The sequence below is a fragment of the Acomys russatus genome, chromosome 20 (genome assembly GCF_903995435.1).
Source record: "Acomys russatus chromosome 20, mAcoRus1.1, whole genome shotgun sequence".
Taxonomy (NCBI): domain Eukaryota; kingdom Metazoa; phylum Chordata; class Mammalia; order Rodentia; family Muridae; genus Acomys; species Acomys russatus.
This window is the reverse complement of record NC_067156.1, coordinates 2982570-3002619: the sequence shown is the minus strand read 5'-3', so window position 1 is coordinate 3002619 and position 20050 is coordinate 2982570. Positions and strand designations below refer to the sequence as shown.

Here is a 20050-nt window from a genome sequence, read left to right as displayed (position 1 = left end):
AGCTGGATTGGAAGATTTGGGGGGAGGGGAGGGTTCCTGTCTCTACTTCTCGCAGTAGAAAGCCTGGGGTTGCATATATGTGTGCAGTCTGGCTCTATGTGGCTCCTGGGCATCTGAACTCAGGCCCTCATGTCAATCTAATGAACCACCTCTCTACTCTAACAATTGAATATTTCTGCATTGCAGGTGAGTTGATTAAGAGGCAACTACAGAGATGTTCAAGCAACATGACATCACAAGCTGAGACTCCTTATCTCAGTGCTTGGGACCAGAGATGGCCTCGAGCTTGAATTCTTTCTGATTTTGCAGTACTTGCAGATAAAGGATAAGAACTGATACACGTAGGATGAGGACCTTTACTCCATGAGCTATGCCCCCTGGTGGCCTTATTTTGGAAAGTTATGGGGTCCTTACCCAACGGGGCCTAGCTGAGGAAAAGCATAACCTTACTTCCTGTCTCATCTTCACTTCTTGATTTACCCAAATATGAGCAAGCAGCATCAGTCTCCTGCAGCCACAGCCACCCACACTGCCATGAATTCCTTGCCCTGACAGACTATATCCCCAAACCAAACCCAGAACAAGTTCTTTCTCTCTGAGGTTGCTTTGTGTGGAGTGACATAAAGAAGCAAAGCAATTAACACAGGTAACTAACTTTGGAGTCAGACTAAAGCTTAAATAAAAGCTCTTGGGTTTCGTACACAAGGCCAGTGAATCTGGTGATTAGAATATAAAAAGGATTCTTGCATAGGAAAGGAACTAAGCATCTTCAGTACTTAGTCTAACTCTACAAATTTGAATTTCATCACAATAGTCTTTTTGCAATGACAAACATAATCTGTGATCCGCATTGTTCCTTGGACATGTGTGATCGTTGAGACCCTGGTATGGACTTGGTGCTGCTGAGACATAAATTATACTTAAGTTTAATTACTGGAAGCTGGTATGTTTCATAGGGGCTTGTCCACCTCAGCTGGTCTCCCTGTTTTCACACATATAAACACACATACATATATGTTCATTCTCACATTTTATGTGTACGTACATGTGAGTATACATATGCACATATGTGTGTGCCGTTGCAGGACGGACAGAAAGAAATGTGGTAAAGTTAATCTTACAACAGAGAGAAGAAGATTCAGTTTCTCATAATTGTGTTCATTTATACTGTTTTACTTAGTACAATAAGTATATTTTATAAATTAAAAATCTAACCAAATAAAATGAAACAAAGAATATAAGAAGTAATCTTAATATCTTTAGCTGTTGCCTTTAAAATGTAAGGACATAGTTTATAAAATATGAATGTCTAAATATTTAGAAAGAATTAAAGCCATAGATATTTTAACTTCACACACTTTACCCCCAAAAGTATTTTCTTCAAAGGTTCAAAATAGACAATATTAACAAAAGAGTGGAAACAGAGGGTAGGAGATCTTTGTTCAATATTTTCATTTTGGGGTGCTGAATGTGTGCTCTCATCATTAATATACTATACAATGTGCTACCAGTTCACTCTTAGGTCTGCCTATGTGACTCAGAGAACTCCAGGAAGAGGCACAATGCCCCGGCATGTACTAACATGGCCTCCCAGCCATGAGGCAGATGCTGTGGGTTGGAGCAGTTCCAGATTCTGAGCTCCACAAATTCAACTGTCACAAATTTCTTAGCCTACAGGGTTGGACAGTGAGAAACCATTGTGTCCTTATAAGGTAAACCATGGAGCTACTGGAGGTCTGTAAGACTGAGTGTTATCCAGTTTTTAGGGGTGGGTAGGGGACTCCCATTTTCTGAGGAATAGGGGAGGGGGGAGGGAAAAGGGAAGGTGGGAGTGTGGGGGGACTATGATTGGGATGCAAAGTGAATAACTAAATAAACTAATAAGAAAGAAAGAAAGACTCACTATGCTGTGAGTCAGGTAAACAAAATGGCCCCTGGACTGCCTATGGCCATTGCTGTATCTGGAAGGTACTCCAAAGAAACCTCCACGCAGCAGCTCACTGTGGAGGACAATTCAGCCCCAGTTAAATTGGAGAACTCAGCACCTGGTGATCAATACCTGCGAGAAACCCTTCTGGCTCTCTGGGACCTGAGAAGCAACCTTGGCTAAGCATTCAACAGGTACAAAGGGAGAGGTAGCAACAGCTTTGACAGGAAGGGAAAGGTTACCCCACCTCTCTCCCGCTGAGGTCCACCAGGGCTGGGAGTGCAGGAGTGGGCTGCCTCACTGCCAAGGGTCTCAGCTCTCCATCAAGCAGGAAGTGTCTGGCCTCACAAGCTGGGGTACAGGAGAATCGGGTCACTGGTAAATGCTGATAAAGCAAACAACTTCAAAGACAACAAAATACAATCGTTACCACGTGAACACAATACAGAATGCTGCCACAGAGTGCTACAAGGACTCAGCGATCGGAGTCCCTGAGGCATCCTTGCATCACTCTTTCAACAAAGTCTTAGTAAATGGACATCAGGGCATTGGGCAATAAGGTCTCCACACCAGGAAGGGAAGATGCACAAGTCCGAGGACCTGCATTCTATTTTAAGCTCTTCCCCTCACCAGTTGCAAGACTTTGAGATGACTTTTGAGGTATGTTGCAGCCTTCTCCCCCACACAGGGTAGTTCACTCCTAATCCAGTGGTGGCAGGCGTGCTTGGGGATTCATACTCAAGTAAAGCTCAGACAGACAAATCACAACAAAACTATCAGTCCGGCTGTGCGGTAGCCATTGGGATTGTAAGGCCCACCCACCATTAAGAGCCTTGCACTGAGGGCATGTTCAGAGGAGTCTGATGGTGCTGAGGCGCAGCCTCCACCCCATACTAACTTGTCCTGGGGAGATCCTGTCTGGGCACATGGTTCTGTAACTGGCACTTGCAGGGCGAGCGCTTCATAGTAGTCCCTGGGAAGCAGCACCAGGTAATCCTAGCAAATGAAGACCACAGAGGATGTCAGTCATCTTCCAGCAGGCCAAATCCAGGGAAGTCCCTGGTGACCTTCGACAGCAGATCAACTTTCTTCTTCACCTGACCCACCAGAACCCCAAAGCACTTTCACACACCCATCCACCCCCAGCTTTTCACACACTAGAGATCAGTACAGCAGGTGTACATTTGCAATATTCAGATCCACAGGAAATGTTACTATCTCTTCCAGGTTGTTTATACATTTCCCCTCGACCCTCGAATGACCAAATGACCACATCATTGCGATGCTCTGCTGAGATGCTGGCTGCCTGCATCACCACCGAACACCAACGATTGACCACTGATGTGGCTTTTCATTCCAACACTGGTCATGGGGCATGATGGGAAAGTGAGGTTTTGTGATGCTGGTGTCTCAGACTGGAATGGTCCCACTGCCTGTCATAGCAAATGAAAGAACGGCCATGTTCAACCTAGCACGCCAAACAAAGCCTGTGGTAAATGCGCCTACGCATTCAGGAAAGAGCAGAGTTCTGGGCTCTTAGACCCAGAAGGCTTGACAGTGTTTAGTGATCTTGGGACCTGGGGCCCCACCACACATGTGCAGAGGCAAGGGCGCAGGGTGTTTGCCTCTAGTGGGGAAACTCAGATGTGGCCCCTAGCTGGGTGGGTTTGAATTGTTCTAGAAGCCATTTCCCTGAGCTTGGCCTAAACTACTCATTACTCAGTGGTCTCCAAGACCAGTAAAGATGGATAGCACATGCTCAGTGAAAATGAAATCATAATGAGGACATCAGACAAATGTCATTAGGCATCTGTTTTAATTAGGGTTCTATTGCTGCAACAAAACACCATGACCAAAAAGCAACCTGGGGAAGAGGTTTATTTGGCTTATAACTCCACATTGTTGTTCATCACCAAAGGATGTCAGGACAGGAACTCAAACAAGGCAGGAACTTGAAGGCAGGAGCTGGTGCAGAGGCCATGGAGGAGTGCTCCTTACTGGCTTGCTCCTCGTGGCTTCCTCAGCCTGCTTTCTTATAGAACCCAGAGTCACCAGCTTAGGGTTGGCACTAACCACAATGGGCTGTGCTCTCTCCCATCTATCATTAATTAAGAACATGCCTTATAGCCTGTAATCCCAGCACTCCTCGAGGCAGACGCAGGTGGATCAATGTGAGTTTGAGGTCACCTGGTCAACAAAGCAAGTCCAGGACAGCCAACGATGCACAGAGAAACCCTGTCTTGAAAAACAAAACAAAACAAAAAAAAGGGAAACAATGCCTTACAGCAGGATCTTATGGGGCATTTTTCTCAACTGATGTTTCCTCCTGTCAGATAACAATAGCTTATGTCAAACTGGCATAAAACTAGCCAGAACAGCATCCTCCATGTCTAGGTACAAGTTATAATAATCTTCTTTCCACCCATCTAGCTTTATACCCACCACTTGCACGGATGGAATTTTCCTCTTCCTCATTTCTAACATCTATAAAGTATCCTCGGACTTAGTTCTTCAGACATAAAGTTGTTTTCTTATTGTTTTTGTTTGTCATCAATGTTCGAGGGCAGAACAGTGGAACATAACTTGATGTTATGTATTTATTTGTAAGACACTTGTATTTGTTTGTTTGGTCTGGTTTGGTTTTCAAGACAGGGTTTCTCTGTGTAACCTTGGCTGTCCTTGACTCACTCTGTTAGACCAGGCTGGCCTCGAACTCACAGCAGTCCACCTGCCTCTGCCTCCCGAGTGCTGGGATTAAAGGTTAACACTTGTATTTGGAAAATATACATTCAATTCCTATTGTTCAGGAGATGTGATGGAGGAAGGCTCAGAGCTAAGTGACCTGCCTAAAAAGAACCAACTTTCTGTTTCCTGCCTAAAGCATGTGACCTCAATCTGGTGCCAAAAGCATTAGCTATGCCTTTACTACAAGCTCTAACAAGTCTGAGTCATGGACAAAGAGAGATGCCTCAGAGAAGCCCCTCATGACTCCTCTGGCTTTCCTTGGATGAGGCCCTTTGCCAGTCAGCTGTAAGACTCTTGACTAGGTGAGAGATAAAACAGTAGGAAGTGCTGGGTCAGCCCTGGCTCCTGGAGCCTCTCCCTTCCCTTCACAACTATTCTCACTGTCTGGCTTCTGCTGATTTTATTCTGCATGGCTTAGGGGGACATTTTTAGGTGCCCTTCTGCTTTATAATGGAAATATCTAACAAAATTTGAAAGGTGAGGAGAGTCACATTTTTTTAAGGACTTTACATTTGTTCTAATAATCTTGAATTATAGGTTACATTTAGATAGACATGTAGACTATCTTCGTCCAGAAGTAGTTGACTGAAAGGATATAAAACGTAATTTTAAGTAAGTTTCTGTATCATCATGTCCTCTGGAGGCAAAAGTTACTGTAGTTTCCTTTGAGGTAAAAGAGAAATACATGTGATTTTGATGTCTTCCTGTGGGTTGCTGCATTGGAAGAGACCATCTCAGTAATAGGATACATCACAGACCTCAGCTTAGAACTCTGTCTTACCAGGAGGACTCCTTCTGCCTGGATGTAAGCAATCCACATCCCTGGCGTGATGGAGAATGGGTTTGCAAAGCCATTTCCAGGGACCGTGACAAAGGCTGGCTCCTTACTCACTGGAAAGGTGATCTCTTTGCTTTGAGAAGCATCTATCAGAAATACAAGTAACATGTTAAGATATCTTCCCAGAAGCCACTGCTAACACCTTATACAACTCAGCTTTCGTTAGTCAGTCTATAGCTGGAAAAGCTTAAGGTAGCTTACCAAGAACAGGTTCTGGTCATGTTTACTGATCTTGCTATTTAAATGGTATGTATGCATTCACATGTATATAAAACAGACATTAGAGAGGCAAGCTCGGAAAGCACCCAGAGGCACGCCCACCACCATCCAGGGCACAGCTGGCAGGCAGACAGTGGGCACCATTACAGTGAGCAATAGGTGGTAGAGAGATGGGAGAGAAAGAGAAGTAGAACAGTTTGTACACTGTGAAGAGAGGAAGAGATAGAAACATAGGGGTGGTGAAGAACAGTCTGATTAGCAGCCTACACTGCCACCTGAGGCTATTGTGAGGTCCCGACCCATGCTGCCACCAAGAGCCATGTCTGGATCCATGGCCCTGAAGCAGCAGGGGTCTTTGCCAATGTCTATACACCCACAGGCAATGCAGACAACCCTGGTTTAGGCTGCTAGCTGGGACCATGTTGACATTCAAGGGCTATGCAGAGCTGTCCCATCCCCTCACTTGGGCAGCATGGGAAAGCTGCCTCAGGGCATAAGAGCAGGAGAGCCTGCTCCACCCGTAGCCAGCTGTATCACTGGGGAGAGTGGCCCACACCTCACTGAGGCAGCACACTGAGGGAGAGCTGGCCCTGCCCCTCACCAAGGCAGTACTGGAGAGCTGGGGCTAGAGGCATGAGTGCAGGAGATGGTGGGATGAACAACTCAGCCAGTACCCAGGCCCAGATCCAGGGCTTTGAGCTGGACTACCCCAACCTATACCCCATCTGTGAACTGCTGGAGAATGTGAAGGGATCGGTGCTGCAGACCCAAAGTTGCAGGATCTCCATGACACAGGGCAACAGCAACATATCCTATAGCAGTCCCAGTGAGGATCCAGCATTGATAATGTAGCTAAAGCCAAAGATCTCCAACCAGATCAATGATTCATCACAGTGAACATTTGCAACTGAAGATGTGTAGGCAAAAAGATATACTGTGTGACACACTGTGACATACCACAGCTTCCACAGAGAGATGTTTTCTTTTGTGGGGAGGTTGCAGTAGCAGAGGTGGATATGGAGGGATGGTGCCATGAGAGGGATTGGGGTGCATGATGTGAAATTCACAAAGAACCAACGAAAAGCAAGAAAAAACAAAAACAAAAAACAAAAGAAAACACATATTAGAAACATTGGTGAGACTGTCAGGGGTTAAGACTTATTGCTGCTTGTGAAGAGCACAAAAATGTGGTTCCCCAAACTGACATATAACCCCAGCACCAGGGAATCCGATGCTCTCTTTTGGCCTCCAGAGATGCCCACATACTGGTGTGCATATAAATACAGTATGCCTTTCCCCCTCAAGTCTGGGATGAACGATGCATACCACCACATCTGGCCAATACTTATGTTCTTTAGGAATGTACCTTCCAGATATATACATTCAGTATATTATGTGGCTTGTTAACTTCTTTTTGTCTGTAGGAGACTGTCATTTTTAAATTTTTACTTTTGAGCACGCATTCACTTTGCAGTTAAAAAATTATCAGTTTTTTGTTCATTTGTTTCCAGGGTGTGTTGTGTTTCCTTCCGCCAACAAACAAACATCTGGTGCCTTGGTCTGAGGAGTCTTCTTCTGAGGAGATATTCACAACAAATCTTTGCCTCACTCTCTATAGATATCTCCAAAGGCCGGCTGTGTGTCAGGCCTGAGGCTATTTGTAAGTGATGCAGTGAACTCAGCAAGCACAGCCTAACTTGCTGGGGTCATGAGAGACAGAGATTCTAATACAGAGTGAAATCAAAGCATAGACAGTGGTACTTGGGAGGAGGAAAGTATTACCTTAGGAACATGGGCTCCTGATTCAGACTTAGAGGAAACTTTCTCAGAGAGCAGGGAACGAGCCAAAATGTGTTCTAGTTGTGTGGATGGACAGAGGGCAGACTGCTGATGACACCCAGAAGGAGAAGAGTCTGTCAGGATGAGCTTGGAGTCTACAGATGCTGTCTACAGACCAGCTATGCACTTGGACAGCTTAGCCTCTACAGTCCACAGGGTTCTTACTTCGGGAGACCGCAGATGCTGAGGCTCCTCCTGTTACAGTGAGCCCAGCAGAGCCCTCTAGTGGCTTAGCCTCCAAGCACACATGATTGGCTGACCCAACTTGGGAAGACGCCATTACTTTCCTCACTTCCAACTCTGCTGTGGGTGTAAAATAACATCACTTAACACCCTGATACACAGTCAAGTTTCCATCAGCACGGTTCTGGGCTCTTCTAGGATTCCATGGTTCTGTGCCCTTCTAGGATTAACAGTCAAGTTTCCATCAGCATGGTTCTGTGCCCTTCTAGGATTCCAAATGATTTCTTGAGTGGGCTTCTGGGAATTGGTTGAAGCCCTACCTCCTGGGAGGATTGATTTCCAGGGCTTGCCTCTGACTGCTGTGAGCTCTACCCTCTTCTGCTCAGGAAGGCTTCACCCCTGGAGGGAGTTTTCAGGTCCCTGGGACTCTCCTGGGCTTCCTATTTTCTGACCTTTATTTTAAAATTCCAATCCTTCTCCATTTTTCCTTGCTCAGAACCATGGGAGAATTAAGGGCAAACGGACAACAGCTATAACACCCAAAGGCGGCACCCACTTCCTCACAAGTGAGCTATATAGGTCTGTTTTTATCACCAAAGGTAGCTTGACTACAGGGTTGGGGTATAGCTAACATTTGAGCACTGTTATGTTGAGTTTTAAAAATGACAATTATTGGTGATAATTCAACAGTGAAAGTAAAAGCAGCACAAGGTGAAGAGGAGCTATGGTAACAAAGAACATGCAGGAGAACTGTCCAATCAGATCCTGTCACGGGCCTAATGTTCTTTAAGGATGATGGACTTTGTGAAAACCGAAGGAGTGTTCTATTGATCCTTCCTCAGTTGAAAGGAGGTGAAACCAGGCTCATGGCTCATGCCTGTCCATCCAGAATGGGCAGAAGAGCTCCTCTGGGCTATGTCATGACACTGTCCCTAAAAAGCAAAACCACAACAAAGGTAAGAGGCTTGAGTCTCTGCCTACCTGACTTTGCCCAGGACGGGTAAACAGTGATGCGGCCGGATATATCTTCCATTCCAGGGTTGATGTATCTCAGAACAATTTGGAACAAGGAGAGACTTGACTTCCTCACAGTCAATTTTATCCTTACTTCATTCTGAAAAGTACCCCCGAATAACATAAAATGTAGAAGAGAAAAGTAGCTGCAAAGAAATGCCACCAAACCAGTGGCTCCACTTAAGTTTCATAACACACAAACACACACATATACACACACACACTCACACATATACACACTCTTACACACACATACACACACTCACACATAACCCCCCCACTCTCTCTCTCCAACACACACACACATACACACACACACACACACACACACACACACATTCTTACATGTACATACACTCAATCAGTACCAAGTAACTAGGTGGCAATAGGCTGGCCTAACAAGGAAGCAGAGCCACTTACAATTCCAGTTGCAGTAGAGTGCACCCCTCAGTGACCAGGGTTCTCTTTTGACATTTTTTTTTTGTAACCAGGCAGACAGAATGGAGTATTAGATGACCTAGTTTAAGAGGGTCACAGGGACAAAGACAACCACCACTGGCTGAGAAAAAAAAATCAAAGGCAGAAGAGAGAGAAGGAAAGGAAAGCATGTCATTTCATGCCAGCACTGAATAGAGAGGCCCCTGCAGGCCCCCCTTCACATGCATAACATCTAACAGCTGCAGACAGGAATAGTGGGGAGCAAAGGCTGAGGACCCCAAACACATCTATGATAAAGACCTAGATGCAACTAGATATGCATACTTTGCCTTAGGAAGTTTTATCTCAAGCTTTTATCAAAAAATGGTGTTAACTTTTGAGCTAGAAGAGAGGTCTTGTGTGTCCCTAAGTTCTGTGGTCACACAATGCTCTGTAAACATTGATAACACAAGTAAATTATCATTTATTTATTCAGATTTATATATTGTGTGCTTATATGCATTTTGCTTGTATATATGTATATGCATCAAGGTCAAAAGAAGGTATCAGATCCCTTGGAACTGGTGTTTGGGATTCTTTTGGGTCATCATGTGGATGCTGGGAATTGAGCCCAGGTCTTTGGCAAGAGCAACAAGGGACCTCAACCACCACACCATCTCTCCAGCCGCAGTATAAGTTATTTGTACTCAGAACCACAAGCCACACGTCCAGATCCATCTGTGGTCCACAGGAGGTTCGCATGCTGTGGCAATTTCTACGTCATGGTTCTTTTCATCCCAATCCCAGATATTTTGGGTTCAATGGAGAGGACACGTGCTGAGTGAGGCACAGAGACAGCAAAGCCTAACATGCAGAGGACCATTAGCTCTGATGCATGTGCAGGAATGCCCAGCAGCCCTGAAACAGCAAAGGCTAACACCCAGAGGACCACTAGCTCTGATGCCCGTGCAGGAATGCCCAGTAGCCCTGAGACAGCAAAGGCTAACATCCGGGGGACCACAAGCTCTGATGCCTGTGTAGGAATGCCCAGCAGCCCTGAAATTTGGTTAAATTCGTTTTTTTCAGTTTTTATATCAATTGGAAAACAAGTATGCAAGGATGAATTAAGAGAGTAAAGTAAGCAGCCATGCAAGGGCCTCCATGGGTCCTCTGACCCAAAGATTCTCTCAAACTTCCTGTCAAACTTCAAACACCTGTGAGAGCACATAGACTCGGCTCAGTGCTAACCCTTTCTTATCAGGGCTTGATGGAATCCACCATGGTTTTGTGAATAATGAAGCTCTCCACTAAAGAAAAAGAGTTGGGAGTAGTGCATTTTAAAGAGCTTGCAGAAAATGTGAGTTCGGTTCCCAGCACACAAGTTCTGTGGCTCACACCCTCTGGTGGCTCCAGATCCAGAGGGAAGGTCTGACGCTCTCTCCTGGCTCTGGTACCTGGACTCACAAGTATCATACCTCCCTACAATGTACACATAACTTAAAATAGAATGAATATTATTAAAAGCCTAATGTGGAGGTGCATGCCTTTATCCTACGCACTTAGCAGGCAGAGGCAGGTGGAGCTCTATGAATTCAAGGTCAGTCTGATCCACACAGTGATCCGAGGTTAACTAGAGTTCATTAGTGCAACCCTATCTCAAAAAGAAAAGAAAGAAACTGAATTGGTGAACGTGGGGAGAAAGGGTGGAATGCGGAGTATCTTATGGTCCTGTTTGGTAAAGGCAGCTTCATTGGGGAGAACTTGGCCAGGCAAAATCATCACCCAGTCCTGATCTACCAGGAACAAGTACTGAGTGACCACAGACGTCAGCGCATCTCTCTCATTCTGATGTTGTCTGCCTGGAAGCAGCTTGAGGAGACCAGCCTCAGAGAAAAGCCCTGAAGATAAAAACTGCTCGATGACTCTCCACGTTTAGCTATAAATACTGCGTAAGCCCTATAGGTAAACTATAATGTTCACAGCCCTTACTCTACCGTGAAGGCAAGATAGATGGGTACAACAGAGAAAGTGGAGGAAAGGAAACAGAAAAGCCAAACAACACCAAAGCACATCCTTTACTTTAGTTTGCACTCACAGAGTAATTCACGATTTTAAAAAGCACCACCCCAAATCAGCAACACTAAGCAGGGAGAGGCGATGCATGGCTGGTACTATGGCATTTAGGAGGCTGAGCAGCACTCAGAGCTAAAATAGTATGGGTCACACCCCCAGGGCTCTGTTAAATGGAGGAGGAGGTGGAAGGGGAGGAGGAGGAGGAATAGGAGGAGGAAGAGGTGGAGGAGGAGGAGGAAGGTGGAGGAGGAAGAGGAAGAGGAGGAAGAGGGTGCTAGTTATTTCAGACGTCTTCAAGTTAACTGTTTTTGTTTTTCACAAATGGAGTTAAAGAAAAATGCCCTGTGCATTTTAATATATCTAATACCATTTACGAAATTTCCTTCTGTCTATGAAAAGCCTCCAGAGACAAATATTATCTTCCTTCTATTTCTTCATTTTCTGATTTAGTGGCCAAATTAAAGTGACAGTAAACTGTGAAATTGAAGGACATGTTCATTAGTTCAAATCCCAAGTCCAGCTACCAAGCCAACTCTGGCCAGGGCTCTGGAGACAATGAATCCTTATAGAGAAGTTTTTAACCCATCAACATGGCTACTCTGGGTAGAATACAGATATGCCTTTACTCTCAGGAGACAGAGGTAAGCAGATGTCTGAGTTCAAGGCCAGCCTGGTATAGAGCAGGTTTCAAGTAAAGAAAATCTTGGGTCCAGGTGTGGTGATACACACCTTTAGTCCCAGCCCTCAGCAGACAGAGGACGCAGATCTCTGAGCTCTGTTCAGGCAGTTGGGTTGAGAGTGAGTTGAGAGGCAGCGTCGTGGAGTTCAGTTCATGGCAGCTCAGTTTGGAGAGTTCAGAGGCAGTTTTACTGGGAGAGTTTCACAGAGACAGGGTGGAAAACAAGGTAGACACAGGTGAAGACAGAACAAGCCAGAGAATGAGAAGAAGCCAGAATATTAGACTAGATTGCTTGAGTTAGTTTGAGGACAAGCAGAGCAATTCAGTGGCCAAGAAAGAAGTCAAATGGAACCAGTCAGCTAGGAGAGGAGACTGAGCCAGAACAGCTGAGTTGAACCAGCCAGCAAGAGTTCAGAAAGAACTGGAGTGAGCTTATTCCAGGCTGAAAATATTCTAGGTCTAGGTTAGATTGTATGGAAGCTAGAAGCTTCCAGGCCTAGGCCTAGGCCTAGGCTAGAGTCAGAGGCAAGAGGGGTCTCCTGCAATGAACGGTGGCTCTCTGACTATACCTGGACCGAGGTCATTGGGGCATATCCTCTCCAGCTAAACTCAGGAAACACCAGGGGATCAAATCCAAAGCGCAGGTTTCTTCCATCAGGTCCAGTGCCATCTTCAACTTCATGTTTCATGTGGTGCAAATCCGGGAAGTAGTGCTCATCTTCAGGCCTTTGTAAATCACAAGGAAAAGGGCAAGAGAAGAAGTTAGGCTTTTATTCCGAGAAATGTTGGCAGAGAGCACATGCAACACCTGCTCCTCCCAAGCACTAAACTGAGGAAGTCACTTAGCACAAATCATGAGGTTCCCAACATAACCCTACTGTGTTTTAGTGGCTGCCAACAATTAGTGAAATCAAAGAGCTGCTCCCGACTCTGTCCTTCACACACTCGTACTCCCATACCTTGCAAACATCGGTAATTATGTGGCTAAGCATCATGCTATAATACTGTACCCATTAAATGTATGTAATTTTATTATATTCTTATGTGTTTATTTGTGTGCGTGTGTGCACACATGCTCATGAACAAGCACTTGTGGAGGTCAGAGGACAACGTGCTAGTGAGGGTTGGTTCTCTCTTCCCGTTGTGTGGGTCCTGAGGATTGAACTTGGGTGGTTGGCCTTGGCTGTTAACACCTTTACTGTCTGAGCCATTTAGAGGTTAATGGATAGGTTCCTTTGACAAGTCCAATTGTGGCAGTCACAAAGAAAGCTCAAAAAATAAAATATAAAACAACAACAACAACAACACAACGCTGTGTGGCCTCCACATTCAAACTCCTTGAGTTCCTCAGACCAATATACATGCCGATCTCGTAAGAAGCAATAACACTTAGTGGGCTTAAAGACATAAAGATCCAGCAGTCAATGGGAATAAAAGTCATGCCCCTGTACTATGACCACAGTGAGGAATGCTTGGATTCCATTATAGCATTTATAAACATCCATAGGAGTGTTTGTCTCCAGCACACAGTAATTCATCCAGTAATCCAATCTAAAGAATTAACGCAAACATGTTTAAAACAGTGACAATTTGGAAGAAACATGAGTGAAACAAAATTATAAAGTAAATGAATTATAAAATATTTTATAGATATTAATATTTTGAGGACTTTTTAATGTTATAAGAAATGCTTATGGCTGGGTGTGGTGGTACACGCCTTTAATCCCAGCACTTGGAGGCAGAGGCAGGTGGATCACTGTGAGTTCGAGGCCAGCCTGGTCTACAAAGTGAGTCTAGAACAGCCAATGCTTCACAGAGAAACCCTGCCTCAGAAAAAAAAGAAGAAGAAGAAGAAGAAGAAGAAGAAAAGAAATACTTGTGATATATACAATTTAGTAAATTTATTTTTAAATTTGCAAGAAAAATGCTAAATTTTATTCATAAAAATATTATACCAAAAATATTTTACAAAGCTAGATTGGGGCAGTGAGGATTTTTCTTTGCCTTTTTATTTGTATGAGTTCACTGAAATTTCTAAAATACATATTTGTGAACACAAAATTTACTTATAAAATACAGTAAACACCTTCGAAACCTATAGGGAAATCTAAACAAGCTCAGATATCTGAATGAGCTGATGTTTGGGAAGATTTAGTACCGAGGACACAAGGGCCACCCATCTGGACAGGGTGTATCCACCAGCCACACTGCTGGCTTACCACACTTAAGCTGTGTTCTAAACGTCACAGTATATTCCTGTGTGATAAAATATGAAATGTCAGTGTTTTTATATAGGTAGGTAACTCAGTTCTGTCGGTTTGTATTATTTTCTCCTGTGCTTCTGTATGTAACTTCTGCTGGAATGCCCAGTCATCAGGGCCAATAACAGAGATGAGAAAGAGCACAGCCAGGTGGCCCTGACTTTTAATTAATTAATTAACTAATTAATTAATATGACCACACTGTCATCCTATTCCTTTACTCTATAGAAAAGTCATAGCATTTTTTGCTCCTGCTATTTTTTGTTTTGTTTTGTTTTTAGACAGGGTATCTTTGTGTAGCTTTGGCTGTTCTGGACTTGCTTTGTAGACAAGACTAGCATCGAACTCACAGAGGTCTGCCTGCCTCTGCCTCTTTGAGTGTCGGGATTACATACAGGTCTGTGTCACTACTATTTTTAAACATTTATTTATTCACTTTAGACACCAATCGAAGCCCTGTCCCTCCTCTCCTTTCAGTTCCATCCTCCCTCCTTCCTTACCCCTCAGAAAACAGGAGTTCCCTGCAACGCACCCAAGCTCACCAAGTCACATCGGAACTGAGGGTATCCTCTTCCATGGCGGCCTGGCAAGGCAGCCCCGTCAGAGAGAAGTGACGCAAAAGCATGCAACAGAGTCTACATCAGAGACACCCCCTGCTCCTCTTACTAGGGGACCCCATGAAGTCTGAGCTGTCCATTTGGTACATATGTGTAAGGGGCCTAGGTCCAGTCCATACATGGTCCTTGGTTGGTGCTTCAGTCTCCGCAAACCCACTGGGCCCTGGCTAGTTGGCTCTGTTGGTCTTCTTATGGAGTTCAGGTCCCTTCCCAGTCCTTCTATCCTTTCCCCTGCTCTTGCACAAGGCTCCCTCTACTCTGCCCAATGTTTGGCTATGAGTCTCAGCATCTGTTTTGATCCACTGCTGGGTGGAGCCTCTCAGAGGACAACTATGCTAGGCTCTCACCTGCAAATATAACACAGGGTCCTTAACAGTGTCAGAGGTTGGCTTTTTTCCCATGGAGTGGGTTGCAGGTTGGCCCCAGAACTGGTTGGACATTCCTCCCCCCCTGCCCCATCTCTGCTCTATCTTTATCTCTGCACATCTTGTGGGTAGGGTAAATTTTGTGTAGAAGGTTTTGTGGGTGGGTTGGTGTTCCCCTCCTTCCTCTAGGAGTCCTGTCTGGTTAGAAGGTGGCCTTTCCAGTCTCCATGACCTCCACTAATAGGGGTCACAGCTAGAGTCACCCCCATATCCTCCCAGGAGCCTACCCTTTGGTAGGTCTCCAGATTGTCCCAGAGAAACCCCTGCTTAGTTTCCCTTCTCTCTGCAACCTCTGTACTCCACCCACACTCCACCCACATCTGATCTCCACCCTCATTTCCCTCAGCACTCTATGTCCTACCCTGTTCCCTCTCTTCAAGCACTTCCTCTGTCTATTCTATTTCCCCTTCTCAGTGAGAGTCAAGCATCCTCCCTTGGGTCTTCCTTGTTACTTAGCTTCTTTGGGTCTGTGAATTGTAAGTTATTCTGTATGTTACAGGCAACACCCACTTGCATGTAAGTATATACCAAGTCTGTCTTTCTGGTTTTGGGTTACCCAACTCAGGGTGATCTTTTCTAGTTACACCCATTTGCCTGCGACTGTCATGATTTCTTTCTTTTTAATAGCTGAGTAGTATTCTATTGTGTAAATGTACCACAGTTTCTTTATCCATTTTTCAGTTGAGGGACATCTAGGTTGTTTCCAGTTTATGGCTATGAACATAATTGAGCAAATGTCTTTGTTGTCTTCCGTGCCAATGAGTTCAAGGTTCTTACCCACTCTCTCTTCTAATAAATTTAGTGTTTCTGGTTTTATGTTAAGGTCCTTGATCCAATTGGACTTGCATTTTGTGCTGCATGATAAATATAGACCTATTTGTATATTTATACATATAGACACCCAATTAGACCAGCACCATTTGTTGAAGATGCTATCTTTTTTCTATGGTATATCTCTGGCTTCTTTCTTAAAAATCAAGTGTGAATTTATCTCTGGGTCTTCAGTTAGATTCCATTAATCCACTAGTCTGTTTCTATGTCAGTACCATGCAGCCTTTATTACTGTTGCTCTGTAGTAAGCTTGAGATCAGGGATGGAGATACCTCCAGACGTTCTTTTACTATACAGGTTTGTTTCAGCTATTATGGGTTTTTGGCTTTTCCATATGAAGTTCAGAATTCTTCTTTCAAGGTCTGTAAAGAACTGTGTGGGTATTTTGATGGGAACTGCATTGAATCTGTAGATTCCATTTGGTAAGATGGCCATTTTTATTATGTTAATCCATGATCATGGAGACTTTGCATCTTCTGATATCTTCTTCAATTTCTTTCTTTAGAGACTTGGAATTTCTTTTCATCACAGGTCTTTCACTTGCTTAGAGTTATACTGAGATACTTTATATTATTTGTGGCTATTGTGAAGGGTATTGTTTCCCTAATTTCTTTTTCAGTGCATTTGTCATTTGTATCCAGGAGGGCTACTGATTTTTTTTAGTTAATTTTGTATCCAGCCACTTTTCTAAAGGTGTTTATCAGCTGTAGGATTTATCTGGTAGAATTTGGGGGTCACTTATGTATACTATCATATCATCTGTGAATCACAATACTTTGAATTCTTCCTTTCCAGTTTGTATCTCCTTGATCTCCTTTAGTTGCTTTGTTGCTATAGCTAGAATTTCAAGTACTACATTAAAGAGCTATGGAGAGAGTGGGCATCCTTGTCTTGTCCCTGATTTTAGTGGAGTTGCTTTGAATTTCTCTTCATTTAATTTGATGTTATCTATCTGGTTGTTGTATATAGCTTTTCTTATGTTACGTGTGTGTCTTGTATCCCTGATATCTCCAAGACTTTTATTATTGGATTTTGTCAAAGGCCTTTTCTGGATCTAATGAAACTATCATGTGATTTTTTTCTTTCAATTTGTTTATATAGTAGATTACATTGATGGATTTTTGTGTGTTGAACCATCCCTGCATCCCTGGGATGAAGCCTACTTGATCATGGTGGATAATGTTTTTGATATGCTCTTGTATTCAGTTTGCAAGTATCTTTGCATCAATGTCTATGAGGGAAATTGGTCTGAAATTCTATTTTTTGTTGTGACTTTGTGTGGTTTATGTATCAGGGTGACTGTGGCCTCATAAAATAAAATTGGGTCCTGGCTTTTAAAAATCAAGTGTTGGAGACACTGAAGGACAGTCCCAGCTAACAGCACTCAGAACTACATCAAACAATGTTTTGATTACTCTGTGCATGAGTCAGGTGAGGAAGGTGGCTAGGTTTGTAAAAACTTTGCCTTTCTTGGAGCTTCACACATGGTTGAAAGCCAAACAGTTTAGATTTCAGTTTGTCCTCCTTCCAGGGAAGAAATATTTACAGGTGGATTATCTCAGCTGGAGACACACATCTCACACACCTACCTTCCCTGTCTTTGATCCTGGTTTCCTTTCCAGTTGCTTCTGTTTCAAGGCACGCCCCCCCCCCCCCTATTCTAATTTACTTGACTTCTCCACTCCCTTACTGAAGGGACACAAACAGGAACTGAATGTCATTGGTCCAGAAACCTGGACAAGTGTGGGATGCCCCTTGACTCTTCCCTCCCAGAATGGAGCTGGCCCCTGTGTTTGGCCCCTCTATGCTGTGGCTTGCAGAGATGCCTCAGCTTCCAGCTGGCACAGTGCACACTATTTTTGTTTTATTTTTTTAATTATTTATTTGTTTATTTTACTGATTTCTTCTACCTGTCCACTTCAAGCGGGGACTTTGGGATGCAGGAGGTTTCGTATCTCCTATTGTAATTAGCTCATGGTGACATGCCCAGGTTCCAATTATATCAACAGGTTCATCTACCTTCCTAGGACTGCTACGGACAGGAAAGTGGGAGATGGCCTTGGTAACATGAGTGTGTAAAGAAAGTTCCTGAAGACTCACCTTCGGCACTCTTTCCCTACAACATGCTCTCGGCACTGGCATACGCCCGATGGCCCACTACAGATGGTGGTGAGTGCTCCACCAATGTCACACTGGCACCCTAAAAGTCAAGAAACAGCTGGGGTTACTACCAAACTATCTTCCTGACAGATGTTTCCCTCCCCATGAGAAGACAATCTGATATTCTCAGCTTTTTTCTTCCCCCTGCCTTACCTTTGTCAGGCATGGATGTCCCAAACAAAACTGGCCCAGCCCTTCAAAGGTCTACCTCTAATTTCAAGCTGTGGGACTGTAGGCCAGCAGGTGGGTATGCTGTTGTCCAGTGGATGGTGATAGTAGCCCAGTAGCTAAACATAGTTAAGTAGCCTGGGAGGACAGTCAGTGATGTGCTTCCCACACAGACATGGAAAGACTGACAACATACACCTGTCATCTCAGAGCTGAGGGTGCAGAGACAGGAGGACATCTGGGACCTACTGATTAGAGCTTGCCAAATTAGCAAGCACCAGGTTCAGTAGAGGCCCTCAAAAAAAAAAAAAAAAAAGAGTAGAGATCAGCTGAGGGGGTACCTGATATGGACCTCTGGCTTCCATACAGAGGCACACACATACATGAACATAAATATTCTCTCTCTCTCTCTCTCTCTCTCTCTCTCTCTCTCTCTCTCTCTCTCTCTCTCACACACACACACACACACACACACACACACACATACACACACACACACACGTACATACACACACATACACACTTGCACATGCACACACACACACAACAGCATTGATGTAAATAATGTTCACAAGGAGGCCCATGTGGAAGTGCTTCTGGAATTTCATTATTTAACACAAGCCTATATTTTGCTTTTTAGATAATATATAGTTTCAAGGTGACTGACTAACTCTTGGCGTTAGCCAATATTAGCACATGCCCTCTATCCCACACATGTAGTTTATAAATGAATCAACAGTGTTCAGGTAGAAAAGAAGTGGAAACAATGCCATTTTAGATTCACTGCAATTGTCAACTGACTATTTAGCCAGCTTCTCAAAGACAGGATGTCTGAGCTCCGTCCTTGAAAGTCAGCTGCAGACACTCAAAGCAGGGATCTGGCAGCCTCTGTCCTTCAGCACCTTGCCTTGCCCAAATCCTGCCATCTATATTTACCTTGACAGCCAAAGTAATTGCTCTTCTCCAAAGAGAAGTATCCATCTTCACAGGTGTCACAGGCGTCACCAGTTACGTGAGCTTTGCAGCTACAGTCACCATCTTCCTGTAGAACAAGCAGCCAGACAACAGCATTTGATACATAGGATTGGAAGCAGGCTCATCCTACAGTAGGAAGCAGTGTAGCCGGACTGGAAAAATACACCCATGGTCAGGATGACTACCTGGGGGCTGGTTCCTTCCCCAGAAATCCCACAGCCAACCACTGCAGCACCCTACAGTCACCACGTGAGAAACTGGCCCATGTTACCTGCCCACACTCTCCAATTCCGCTCACTGTCCCTGCCCCATGGCACTGGCATTCTGTGAAGATAAAAAAGAGAGCGGTGCATGTGCCAGGGGTTACACAAGAGCAGCTCCTTGGCTCTAAGGACAGTACACGCCTACAATTCAACTCTCCCGGTTGGACTTTACTGTGGACATGAGCAACGTCCAACCCACACTGCTGGGCTTGAATTGCGATTGGTCTCTGAGGTTTGCAGAACAGGTCAATCAATACAATCCATCTAGAGTAATGCCTAGCATATGGCACCTCCAGTGCCATCTACAAAGGTTTCCAGTGTCAGAGTCATTATTGATGTGCCTGTAAAAATACACTCTACCTTAAAGACAGTCACGTCACTTAGACCTTTTGTTATGTGTTTCCACTTGGCACGCT

General features: G+C 44.3%; 1 protein-coding gene across 1 annotated transcript in view; it reads right to left on the bottom strand.

The window, feature by feature from the left end:
- Lama3 (laminin subunit alpha 3) overlaps positions 1-20050 on the bottom strand; it is a 227444-nt gene that overhangs the window by 117098 nt on the left and 90296 nt on the right. Inside the window, exons 16-23 of the mRNA XM_051163755.1 lie at positions 19643-19695; positions 19333-19438; positions 18169-18268; positions 12504-12660; positions 8733-8865; positions 5454-5596; positions 2826-2923; positions 2175-2328 (exon numbers count right to left, since the gene is read on the bottom strand). Coding sequence (XP_051019712.1) covers positions 2175-2328; positions 2826-2923; positions 5454-5596; positions 8733-8865; positions 12504-12660; positions 18169-18268; positions 19333-19438; positions 19643-19695 — 944 coding nt within the window. The remainder of the gene's footprint in view (positions 1-2174; positions 2329-2825; positions 2924-5453; positions 5597-8732; positions 8866-12503; positions 12661-18168; positions 18269-19332; positions 19439-19642; positions 19696-20050) is intronic.